The sequence below is a fragment of the Natrix helvetica genome (assembly GCF_964273705.1).
Source record: "Natrix helvetica genome assembly, chromosome: Z".
Classification (NCBI taxonomy): Eukaryota; Metazoa; Chordata; class Lepidosauria; order Squamata; family Natricidae; genus Natrix; species Natrix helvetica.
In genome coordinates, this window is record NC_138554.1 from 47,178,046 (window position 1) to 47,190,782 (window position 12,737).

Below are 12,737 nucleotides of genomic sequence, written 5' to 3' on the forward strand. Positions count from 1 at the left end.
CTTCACCTTACAGCCCCTCTTTTTCTCTACATCAACATATTGTACCAACAAATGTGACAGAAAAACTTTGGCTTGAATTCCCCTGTTAAGGTGCAACACAGGAGAAACCACACAGATTGGCTATGCATGAAAGTGCTCATCCATGTGAGAAAATACCCTCAAGAATTTCCTGGTTTTCCGTGCAGAAAAGAAGCACTTGTATGCTACCATTTCCCTCTCCAGCTAAAATACTCTTTTGAAATATTAAGAATTTACACATTCAAGAATTTATACATATGATTAAAGTCAGCTTTTTACCTTCTTCTTTCAAAAAATCTGTTTTGATAGCAGTTGGGAGCAACTGAGATAGTCTGAGTATATGTTCACAGCCCTTTAATAAGAAGATGAATCTTACAGGGATGGGGTGGGGGCCTGAATTCTTGTCTCAGTTTCACTGCAATATCTTACCTGCTTCAACTGCTGGATTTCTGCTCCGAGTTGTTTCCCTTCCCCCACCCCTTTTACAAAAGAACCAGTGTGTGTCAGGGCAGGTATGTGTGCTCAGGGTTTTAGCTGAGGCTTAAGTAAATGATCACCTAGCATTTATCAATGTCTTGCTTTTGAGCAGAAAGCCACCTACTGTGAATCACAACTTTTGTTCTAAAAAGAAAGAGGGGGGGGCATTGTTAGACAAGGGGAGGGGATGAAAATATTTCTAAGCAAATATTTGGAAAAGAAACAGCCCATTTCTTTCTGACTGACCAATGAGAAGAATCTGTATGCTGGCAAAGGGTTTGGTCCATTCCAGAGGGCTCACATATCAGCAGGTTGGATGGACAACTCCCACAACAGTGCAGCATAAAAGAGACGGGGAGAGGGGAGAACTGCTCACATTGTCTCCAGAGCACAAAGTGTGTCACTTGGTTGCCAAGAGCTGGTCTGAGAAATCTCTTCATCATGAACACCTACAGCTTTAGACAATCCTCTTCTACTATGGGTGGTGGAGGTTTTGGTGGTTCTTCCTCCTTCAGAACTCCAAGCATCCATGGGGGATCTGGTGGCTATGGCATCTCTCTCTCTTCTAATAGATTATCCTCTCCTGCATTTGGAGGAGGCCTAAGTAGTGGCTATGGTGGTGGAAATTTTAGCTATGGGAGTAGCTGCTTTGGTGGAGCTGGTGGGGCTGGAGGGAACATAAATGTCAGTGATGGCCTCCTTTCGGGAAATGAAAAGATAACTATGCAGAATTTGAATGACCGCCTGGCAAACTACCTGGACAAAGTGCGTGCCCTTGAGGAGGCAAATACTGAGCTAGAGGTTAAAATTCGAGAGTGGTACCAGAAGCAGGGACCAACTGCGACCCGTGATTACAGCCCATATTACAAGACCATTGAAGACCTCCGGGACAAGGTAAGACTTCGGACTTGGAGAAATTGAATCCTGAGGGATTTATTCATGTTTCAGTCTCTTGTGAAAGGTTTTTCAATTGTGATATGTGGGCTCTAGCAATAACAGTCTTTGGAGAGCCAGTGACTAATATCTCAGATCATGCTATACTATACAAAGGTTTATTTGTCACTGGATTAATATATTATGCATTTTTTGCTTTGTACATCATGGATTATGGCTTTACACATTGTGCAACTCTTGTCAGTTGTAGGTGATACATAAGGAACTATGACTTAGCACAAAGTGTAAACTTAGTCCATTCTGAAATAATGGCAAAGGATTCTGAAATAAATTCTGAAATAATGGCAAAGGATTATGGCACTGCAGAGAAAACTAAATTGCAACTTCCAACATACCCCACCATTGACTATGCTGATTGGGAATTAATGATCAGCAACTAACAGCCACCAATTCCACTTAAGTTCATCTCCTGCACTTTTTACTGGCTTGCAATGTGAACATGGTGGAATAGACAATCGTTTGAATATTTAGCTGCTCTGCATTTGCTTAAAAACACAACATTATTATTACAAAGGGGAAAGTCTCGTATGGCACGATGGCATTAATATGACAAACCCAAATTCCAGTATCTCTCTCAAAAGAGCTGATCAATTTATATTAATAAATCGCTAATATTCACTGTTCTCATTTGTGAAGAAAGTGTAACAGCAACTTAGCTTGAGTCATTGGACACGGTTGGCAAAAACATTTTGCTCACTGTTCATTGCAAAGCATCAACATAAGCCAGGAAGCATTCAAGTTCCACTACTTCATTTAATTATACAGTTAATCCTTGACTTACAAGCACAAATGGGACTAGAATTTTAGTCACAAATCAGTGCAAGTCAAGTCCACACTTGACCAGACCTAATTTTATGTCCATTTTTAGAGTGGTTGCAAAGTAAATCTAGCTTCCTCAATTAATGCTTTTTAAAAAGCTGGCCAATCACAATCAAATGAGCACAAGATGCTGCAATCAGTTGTGAATGTGAGCTGGTTGCCAAGCACCAGAATTGTGGTCATGTGACCATGGAAGTGGTGCAATGCTCATAAGTGCATATATAATACATAAAGCACTTTTTTCCAAAGCTGTTGTAACTTTAAACCATGGTTAAATGAACAGTTTGAGATCAAGGATCGCCTGTATTTAAGAATTACTGTACATTTTGCCAAATTGTAGACAAAGAGTGCTGTGTGTGCACAGCATAATTCTGGAATAGTTCACTTTAAAGAAACTGAATAAAGGCAATGGAATTATGTGTATTACATAGGAATATAGCATAGACAATAGTTTAGCTGTGTCTGTGTCAGTCAGATGTCATTCGGAGCAATCTTTGATCAATTAATTTATCAAATAATGCTTAGTAATTAATTAAACAATATGCCTGAGGCAGATATATCTCATGTAGCTACAAGATCTTACATTTACAAATTTAGATCCATGTGCTGTTGAGAATTAAGGTATCTCTTGATTCTTGAATTAGCACCTCTTTTCTGCTATTAACACCACTCTCGTGTTAGCTAAATGCTGGACTATTGCATTTTCTAAACTGTTCATATTAGCATATTAATTTATTTTTCTCACTATTGCTGCAGATAAAATCACCATTATATAGTCTTTAAATACTGTAATGCTTGTTTGCCGAGAAGATGGACTGAAATGCATTCCTCACCAAATATATTGATATTTGCATGCCAGCTTGTGTACATTGGATTTCACCAAATCAATGAGTTATAAATTAGTCATAATTTACATCACTCCCATTAACTTCATTGTCTCTATTTTAAAAGTGCTTCAATTTGGAGCCTGTGCATCCTAGTTTATTTTTTATATTTGTTTCCAGCCATGGATCATCTCATATGCTGCTCCATTTTATATCAAAATTGTGCACTTCTATCAGTTTAAGGCTACACCAATTTTTAAGCATATGACATCTCTCGATCGCCACCTGTCCAATAGTTTGACCCAAAAATTCCATCCTTCCTCCCCTCTCCACCATACATAATGCTAACTTGTGATAGTTTGCTGTCTCCAGGAAATAGAAATTCCATAAGTTTTTTTTTACAGAGGATATACCGTAATTGTATTTGAAGGGGCTAAGAAAGTATCCTGTTTGAAATATTGTCCAAGGACAATGCTTTATTTGAAGAATATTGCTTACACAGGTTCACTTTAAACGTTGAAAGAAAATCTGTGAAGAGGAAAAAAGAGGATAATGACTGTGATCATCTATTCTAGACAATAGGAAGCAGGTGTATCCAAAGGAGGAGAGTCAAAAAATCAAGATGATTCTTTTGATCACATGAGGACTTCTTAATTTTTGTTGTCTCTCCTTTAGGATGTCCTGGCAGGTAGTGCATCTGATCTTAATCTTCTCCATTTCAGCAAGATATCTCCTATGTCTATTTAAATTATGCAAATTATTATTAAATGGGTATCTCTATTTATTCAATGTGCTTGTTTGCTATGTATTAGTTTTTTCTGTTCTGCAATGATGCATCAAGCCTCCACCCTTGAAGACAGAGTGCAAACATTCTCCTTTAGAATTTTTTGAGATAAAGATCTCTGAAGCTCCTTCCTTCATTGCCTTAATATTCCTAAAGGCCACCTATATATCTTGAATTGGAATCTGAGTAGAGGCCTTCCATTCAACAATTCAATTAACCCACAAAGCTTTGTCTTTGTTTCTGCTATTTGTTAAAGAGGGAAAAAGAACACAAGAAACCAGTAATTAAGTAAACCCTTTTCTATACAATCATACAATTTTCTATATATACATACAATCAAAGTTTATTTTGTGACAACAGAATCACTAAACCTCCAGTTTGTTTGGACAGGAAATACATACACACCCTAAAAGTACAGAGAGTAAAAGAAAAGCAAACATTTATTATGAAGAAATCAATACAGCTTAGCAGTTAATGATTACCAATTTCCAAGGTGGCGGTTAGTTTTAAAGAATGGGAGAGGTTGAAGCTGAGCCACAAAGGAAGTTAGCATATAAAGTGCAGAGCCAAGCCAAAATTTCCTTGTGATAGGGAAAGTTGGACAGAATCTCAAATGTGAATGTTGGACATTGATTATGGTACAGAAGTTAAGGTGCTGGAATAGAGATTCTGTTCCAAGGTGACAGTCAGGCCTCAAGAACCAAGAAAAACATGTAGAATTATTTCTGAACATTTTCATTGTTCCCTACTTATAAACAGAAATCTTGCCAAACTAAAGCGACTATTCCCATTACTATAGATATACTCTGAGAATTGCTAGGGAAGAGCATTCTTCACTGTCTTCCTCCTAATCAAACTATCTAAGCTTCTCTCGGCCCCTTTGTCATCTGGAGGGCAATTCCTCTTTCCTGGAATCCAAACTACATTCCACCACAGCGACCTTCAGTCAGTCACACTCTTATCAGCAAAAACAATAAAATGGAGATCTCTGTGTAAACTGCCTTGGAGTCTTGAGGAAAAGGTGGGATTAGAAAGTCGAGAAATGTATTTTTAAAAACCACATATCTGAAAGAGCATTACATCTTTGGTTGGATAGTTTTCTTAATCCTATACCTGCTGCTACTTGAAGTTAACCACATGAGATGGGCTTTAAGATGTAGCCAGTAATTTCAGAGTAGAAGCTTTTTTATAACTTTTATTTATTTTAATGTTTGTTGTGCTGAATTTACATTGTACCTTTTGTAAAAGTCTCACTGCAAGGAGAAAGTGATAAACATATCTTTATGCCAACAGCCTGCAATATTCTGATGAGAGTGTACATTGAATTTTTCAGGTGAATCAATTGGTTATCTGCATAGTCCAATCAAACCTGTAAATAGCTGGTTTATAGAACTGGTAGAGCTCATATCAGTCTAATGGATAATGTAAACTGTATACCATGATTATATTATGGCAAAAAGAGCCATATTTGGTCAAGAAATATAGGAATTTGTATAAATAAAAGAAATAAAGGAATTTAAAGAATTTTAGTTCCATTGTTTTAGTCAACAGTCAACTGAATCTTTTGAGGGCCAATGTTCTTTCAGGTAAACAACTGAAAATACAACATGGATGTCTAGTGGGCCAATTTAGAGAAGAAGTCAGTTTACTCCAAGAAGCCTAAAGACACACATACACACCCCATCAACTGCCTGTGCATGGAGCCCAAAGTAGTTTTTTAAAAAGAGATATTCTATGACCAAAAGCAACTCACTCCAATTATGTGTTACTTCTTGTCTTGCAGATCCTGGTTGCAACAATTGAAAATAACAAAATGATCCTGCAGATTGATAATGCCAGGTTGGCTGCTGATGACTTTAAAACCAAGTAAGTAAATTTTTCATGCACCAATAGCAATAGAATTTTATTACAGTCATAGACCAGAGACCAGAACAAATAAAAACACTCAAAAATGTACAATTAAAAAAAAATCTAGAATAAAATAATAAATAAAAGATAAAATCTATGATAAAATCCAGTCTATCAATTATAAATGGGGTAACCATACTAAAATCGCAATCCATAAACTGCATGCCTGTAGTCAGTTTATTATTAAAAGGGAAAGGAATAAGCAGTGCAAAGGATTTGCCATATTTGTTGTATAAAATAGCTATGGTGGGTTTGACACATGTTTCCAATGAATCTCCAGTGTTGCTGCACAGAATCTACTTTCATGGGCCAGAAAATGCAGGGAAATGTATATTTGCGATTTGCAAATTATGGAAGGGAATAGAAGGAATCTAAAAAGGATCTATTCGTGAGTGATCTCTTACTTAGCATTGTTACCTATTACAAAAGAAGTGGTCACATAAATAGCATAATATCAGTCTTCTGCATCCAGATATCTTTTATTCCCTCCTTGTCAAACAGCCTAACATTGTAAACATATCTATAGTAGGAAATGAATTGACAAAATTAAACAGAATCCATGGCATTTTAAACTATGCCTAAGAAAAGTGAGGTATTTCTTTCTTTAACCAGGTTTGAGACTGAGCAATCCCTGCGCATGAGTGTGGAAGCTGACATTAATGGCTTACGCCGAGTGTTGGATGAGCTGACTCTGGCTAGAACTGACCTGGAGATGCAAATTGAAAGCTTGAAAGAAGAACTGGCTTATCTCAAGAAGAACCATGAGGAGGTAAAGACAGAGCCAAGTGTTCCCTTGGCTGGAAATGATTAAAATAAAGCCAAAGAGCAGATTGAAGTTATATGCAACTAACTTAAATTCTATGAACATCACTCAGTCTTCTTAAGAAAGCATTACACGGTCTCCATTCTATGTCCAAATGTTAACTGCAACAGGGGCTGAATCTTCAGCATTGTCAATAAGATAATGTGCTGCACTAAATCTAAGGCAGCAGAAAGTCTTAGCTGCCTCTGTCAATAGTAATAGCAATAGAACTTAGACTTATACCACTTGACAGTGCTTTTACAGCTCTCTCTAAGCCGTTTACAGAGCCAGCATGTTGCTCTCCACAATCTGGGTTGGAAAGCTGAGTCAATGAGACTCAAACTGCTGAACGGATAGCAGATAGCCTGCAATTCTGCATTCTAACCGCTGCAACACCACATCTGTACCTTTCTAGCATCTTGTATCTTGTATAACGATTGAGTGGCCCCTATGGGATTCAATCAACTGTTCAAAATAAAATCATTCAGTAGGTTTATATATACAGAATGCAGAGGTGGGTTCTGGCAGGCACTACTGCCGCTTCACTCATGTGCATGCTTCGTGTGCATGCGCAGTGCAATTAAAATAGAAAAAGAAGATGGGAAACTAGTTCAGGGGTCAGGCAGGCTGGGTTGCTGCCAGTTCCAGCGACCCAGGCTGCCAAACCACTACCGTTTGGGCCGAACCGGTAGGAACCCACCACTGAGAGAATAGCTTATAGGAGATGATAACTTCAATTTCTCAGATATTAGAGAGATAGAGAATCACTTCTGCAGCATGAATTTGGCTGCACCGCATGTACAATTAAAAGACTCAGTCATAAAGCTGTACAGTTCTGGGGTTCATATATTTCTTTGAAATTAGTTCTGAAAGAGCAATTCTTTCAATGTTTTTAATTTTTTAAAAAAACCCTCAAATCATGTCTGAATTATTCCTAGCTGACCTGCAGATAGCACACCTATATCTATAAATGCGGAAACAAAGTTAGTGCTGCTATGCAAATCGATCCTCAATTAATGTTTGGACTTCCCCTCCCCCCCTCTCATTTAAAGGAAATCAGTGCTCTCTCTGGCCAAGTGGGTGGCCAAGTGAGTGTGGAAGTTGATTCTGCCCCAGGCATTGACCTCACCAAGATCCTGGCAGACATGAGAGACCAATATGAGCTGCTGGCTGACAAGAACCGAAGGGATGCAGAGGCGTGGTTTACGAGCAAGGTGAGCTAGGAAAATGGAGAGATAATAAAATGGGACAGGGCAGGGGGATCCTTCAAGAAAACAATTCGGGAAGAAACAACTGAGCTGGTATGGTTCTCCAAATTATGATCTGACTTATAAATGTCACCTTCCCTTTAAAATATATATATATAGACTGAAGAACTGACCAAAGAGGTTGCCATCAACACTGAAAAGCTGCAGACCAGCAAGACAGAAATTACTGACTTGAGACGGACTATCCAAAGTTTGGAGATAGAGCTGCAATCGCAGTTTAGCATGGTACGTGGATCAGGGGGAGTGAATGAAGTCCAATGCCTGAATCCTGAAATGACTAACTTAATGTGATCCCTTGAGGAATGTGTGTGTGTGTGTGTGTGTGTGTGTGTGTATACACTTACACATATGGAGTGCAAAGAGATATCAACTAAACATTCAAAGGTTTAATTCCTGTCAACTCCAACAGATCTGAAGAGGCATTATTTAATTCACTACTCTATTAAGCTATTACTTAAGCACAGCATACTGAATAAAAGAGATTAAGTTGGATCTACAACACACTAAACTGTAAATATGATATTCAAATGACAGGAGCCTGATATCAATATGCTACACAATAAATTTTTAAAAACTGCATTAAGGCTGAAAAATGTGTGAACCCAGAAAGTATTGGCAGTATTGAACAAGAAAAAGTGCACTTTATAAAGCAGCTTCTTCTGTTGTTGTTTTTTCCCCATCAATGTTAAGCAGCCTAGCTACACCAGGGTCCAGGAGATAGTATCAATGACCTAGCAAACAAGTGAAGAAACAGCTAGTTATTATGAGATATGAAATAGCTAGTAAATAATTAAATGTTCAAATCAATCTCACCAATGCTTCTGAAAAATGCTGTGTTAGGTTTCAGCATTGGTCTTCTACTGATCAACTCTATTTATTTTCTGTTGCTCAGTGCAAGTTAATCAAATATAACTGTTACCCCTTTACACCTAATTTCTCTTCCTTAAGCTTAACTTGCTCCAGTTTTCAAAACAATATTTGAGATTTCTTTCAAACTGAGCCACAGATTTTTTTTCCCCAGAAAGCACTGATTTTTTCTTCTCACCAATGCTGCCTTCTTCCTCTCAGAAATCTGCCCTGGAAGGCACCTTAGGAGACACAGAAGCTCGCTATGGTTCCCAACTCTGCCAAATCCAAAGCCTGATCAGCAACATAGAAGCCCAATTGGTTGATGTCCGCAATGATATGGAGAGACAGAACAGCGACTATAATATGTTGATGGACATCAAAACCCGTCTCGAGCACGAGATTGGGATTTATCGTCAGCTCTTGGACGGCCAGGACTTCAAGTAAGTTGTTTCTAAATACAAACATGTTACTATTGGAAGCATCTTCATTTTAGAATTTTTGTACCATGCCTATACATACCATATATGCTGGTTTTCATCTGTAAAGTTAGCTGCCTTGTTCCTTGAGCAAAATGAATTACTGAGCCCTATTTTGCCAAAATAATGAGGCTGGAAAATAGAGCTGTTCTTATTATTTGCAAACAAATTAAGGAAAGGGGTCTGCAGATACCCTGGTTTTGATTCTCTTCCCATCAAACATCACCAAGCATAGGAAAGCAATGACCAAGCACTCTCTTTACTAGAGGGTGAAGCAGAATAGGGTCAGTTTGTAATGTTTTTCTCAGTTTGGGCAACTTTAAGCTGCGAGGACTTCAACTCTCAGAGTCCCGAGAACCATTGCTTTGAAATGAGGGTGTAACTCTAGTCAAGTTGCTTAATTTACATGTTGCAGTCAATAGGGATGAGAGTGGGGCAAGATTAATTATATGGGAAGAATACTTCTGATTCTCCTAACAGCCTTTTCTTTGTATTTGCTTCCTGTCACTCAGACTAATTCTGAATAGGGTTCATTTGTTTATTTGTTCATTTTTGAAAAGCTTTAAGTTGTTTAAGCCTTTAGTATTTAAATTGATAAAGATTACAAATTCTCTTTAACTTGCTTTTCAAAAACAGCCCCATTCAGCTGAGTTATTGTTTGTTCATTTGTTTGTTGTGATTTTGAGTGTAAATATTCTTTCTTTTTCTTTTTTCTCTCTCTACAGCTTTTCAGGTAATGCCTCAGGAATGTATGGTAAGGTTTTGTTATTTTGAGGGAGGGAAAGTATGGAAAACAATTTTAATATAGATTGTCAGATGTGTGCTGGATGGTACATAATGGATAGCCATTTTGCTAAAGGCAAGCAAATTCAGATCTAGCCTGTGCCTAGGAAGAAGACTGTTACGTGAATTCTCCTTCAGACAATGTTGAGTTCCATGCTAGAAGAAAATCAGGAGTAATTGATTATCTTACAAAATATACTACTTGTCATGTCTTGCTCTTTAAATCCTGAAATTGTAAATCATTTGAGATTGAATTTTCACTAGAATGTGACAGATTTATGGGGGACTTTTCTTAGACTAACTAACTAACTAGTAGTTGTTATTTGTCAATATCTCCATCTCCCTTGACTTACTCCTACTCCACATTTACTCCTTACTTGCTATCACCCACTTCTTTTTCATTGTCAACTATATCTGCCTGATATATTTGATAATGCCTAAAATAGCATATACATCCTTCAAACAGAGGCTACAGCTATGGCCTCACAGTATAAATGGGCAATCTGTTGCCCTCCAAATGTTTAAGCCTGATGGTTTAGATCAAGGGACAATGGGACTTGTGGTCTATCAAGATACTTATCATTTCCTATACTGCCACTATCATTTTAACTTTCAAGGGAATGTCTGCCAGAAAAGATGGTCTAGATTCTAGAAAGATATTTTTCAAACTTGTTAACTTTAAAACTTGTAGACTTTAATTCCCAGAATTTTCAATCTAGTGTCTGGGAAATTTTGATATACATCTGAAAGTTGCCAAGTTTGGGGGGGGGGGGGGAGCATGATTCTAGAAACTAGGCATTTACAAGATAAATTAATTCATATTCCCATCTGTGGTCAGTTCCAATGCTATTTCTGTCTTTTGTATTCAAAAGCAATACTCATAAATGCAATAAAATAATAAAATGCAGTAAAAGAGCAAGTTCCATTAAGAGCCCATGCAAGTTGGCCAGAGATAAGTGACAGATATTTTGCAGTCCCCTCGTTACAGTGGTGTAAAGGCAAACTTATTTATAGAAAGGCTATCATGAGATGTTGCACGTTCATTGATCATTCCAGGACATGCCTCAGAACAGAAGCAGCTTCTGAGAGATGCCTCAGTAAACAATGTTCTTTCCTTCAAGTACAATGCTTTTATTGACATATAATTTGAGCCTCATAAATCTTCCTTTCTTCCTTGTTTTGCTATAGACAAAGCCGCTACTGGTAAGAAGCCTTGAAGAACACCCTCTACATTATGCACAAATACTCAATACACAGATTTCAATGGGTAGCTACCATCATCAAGAGATGGAAATTTAGTGTTTCACACAGCTGTAGTTCCTTAAGGGCTTACACATGGTGGCTGGAGATCATGTAACAATTTGACTTAGTTGTTTCTGCTTTTGCTTTTCTTTGTGGGATTCCTGTCTAATAAAGTTCTTTTGGTTCTTGCAAATTCTAAATGGAGACTTATTTCTAGAAATAAACCTGGTTTTTAAATACAACAAGCACTGATTGGCATTTCATAAAAGCAGCTGAAATTTTTCACTACCAGAAACATCTGTTTATATCATACATTTATGATGTATGGGAAGGGAGAGTGTAGCTGGATGGATTCTTCATGCACTATGTAAAACTTCAGCTTTCGTAACCCAATCTCATCCAGTTTTTGTATTATGATCCTCATCGATCTTAGCCGACGTGATTCATGTTATTAGAGATGAGCATTTTGAGTAGGAAATACTCTATATTCCCGTAGAAACCTATACACATAAATGCACACCGGACTGTTCACTTCTGTGCATATAACTTTGGGGGTAGTGGGGAATCAATATTCAGTGGTAATCTACTGAATCAGCTCACCCTTTCTGAATCAGAAAGGGAATTCAATGGCAGGCACTATTAATCCTGCAAGGTAGTCCAAACAAAAGGCATAAACAGGAATACAAGTTCTACTTTTATTGTAAGATTGCATTAACAGAATATTGCATGACAGAAAGTATTTGGTGTTCTCAAAGCAGAGTTCTGATACTGCTCCCCAAACACAACAAGCCCTCTGTAGTTGAAGCAATAATTTCTTCATTAGGAGTATCAGCAGTCCTGGAAAAAAGTTTCTCATTCACCTCAGGCTAACAAGCCTGTCCGGCAGGGGAGATGGTCAGTTGTCTGCCACATCTATTCATCTCTGCCCCCCTGCCTTTTATCCCCAGAGCTAGGGTGAAGAGCAGCAGTGGCTCTTCCGTCCCAAGGATTGGCCCACGGATGTCCACTGCTCTCCTCTCCTCTGCCTTCTGCGCATCCACATGTCAGGCACTGGACCCAGCTGTTCCTCTTCTTCCTCATCAGACACCTCTAGACCTGGGGACTATTGACTCTCCATCTGAGGGCTGATAGGCAGCCCAGGATCCACCTCTGTCTCTCTCTCTCTGCCAGATCCATTCCCTTTTCTCCCTTGGAGCTCTTGGGTGGCCTTGATGCTGACCCTGATTCTCACACCTCCTCCTTCTCTGATTCAGCTGCTGGGGGGTCTGGTGGCCAACAGGCCACAACAGGTCCCTTTTTTAAAATGCTGCACCATCTCCTCTCCCAGAAGCTGAGACACCTTTTATATGCTGGTTCTTTAGTCTGCTGCTCTCCCAAGGTCATTCCCATATGCATCATTACATAAACACAAGAGGAGAGTATAATATATCTTCTTGTCACACCTGCCAAGCATGGCCCAAGAATAGTTGATGGCATGATGTTGCTGCAGACTATGAGATACCTGGGGCCTGGATTGACCTCTGCAATCTACTG

At 38.5% G+C, this 12,737-nt stretch overlaps 1 protein-coding gene across 1 annotated transcript; it reads left to right on the top strand.

Annotated features, from left to right (window-relative positions):
* Positions 1-839: 839 nt before the first annotated feature.
* Positions 840-11,397, top strand: LOC309401778 (keratin, type I cytoskeletal 19-like). The gene is made up of 7 exons (XM_081971013.1): positions 840-1,389; positions 5,660-5,742; positions 6,397-6,553; positions 7,639-7,800; positions 7,954-8,079; positions 8,923-9,143; positions 9,905-11,397. Exons 1-7 carry the CDS (start codon positions 937-939, stop codon positions 9,951-9,953), a joined length of 1,251 nt encoding a protein of 416 aa, XP_081827139.1. The 5' UTR covers positions 840-936; the 3' UTR covers positions 9,954-11,397.
* Positions 11,398-12,737: the final 1,340 nt, after the last annotated feature.

Coding starts and splice junctions, on each gene's coding strand:
- LOC309401778 (XM_081971013.1), top strand. CDS start 937: ATGAACACCTACAGCTTTAGACAATCCTCTTCTACTATGGGTGGTGGA. Junction 5,743..6,396: donor GCTGATGACTTTAAAACCAA/GTAAGTAAATTT, acceptor TTCTTTAACCAG/GTTTGAGACTGAGCAATCCC. Junction 9,144..9,904: donor TTGGACGGCCAGGACTTCAA/GTAAGTTGTTTC, acceptor CTCTCTCTACAG/CTTTTCAGGTAATGCCTCAG.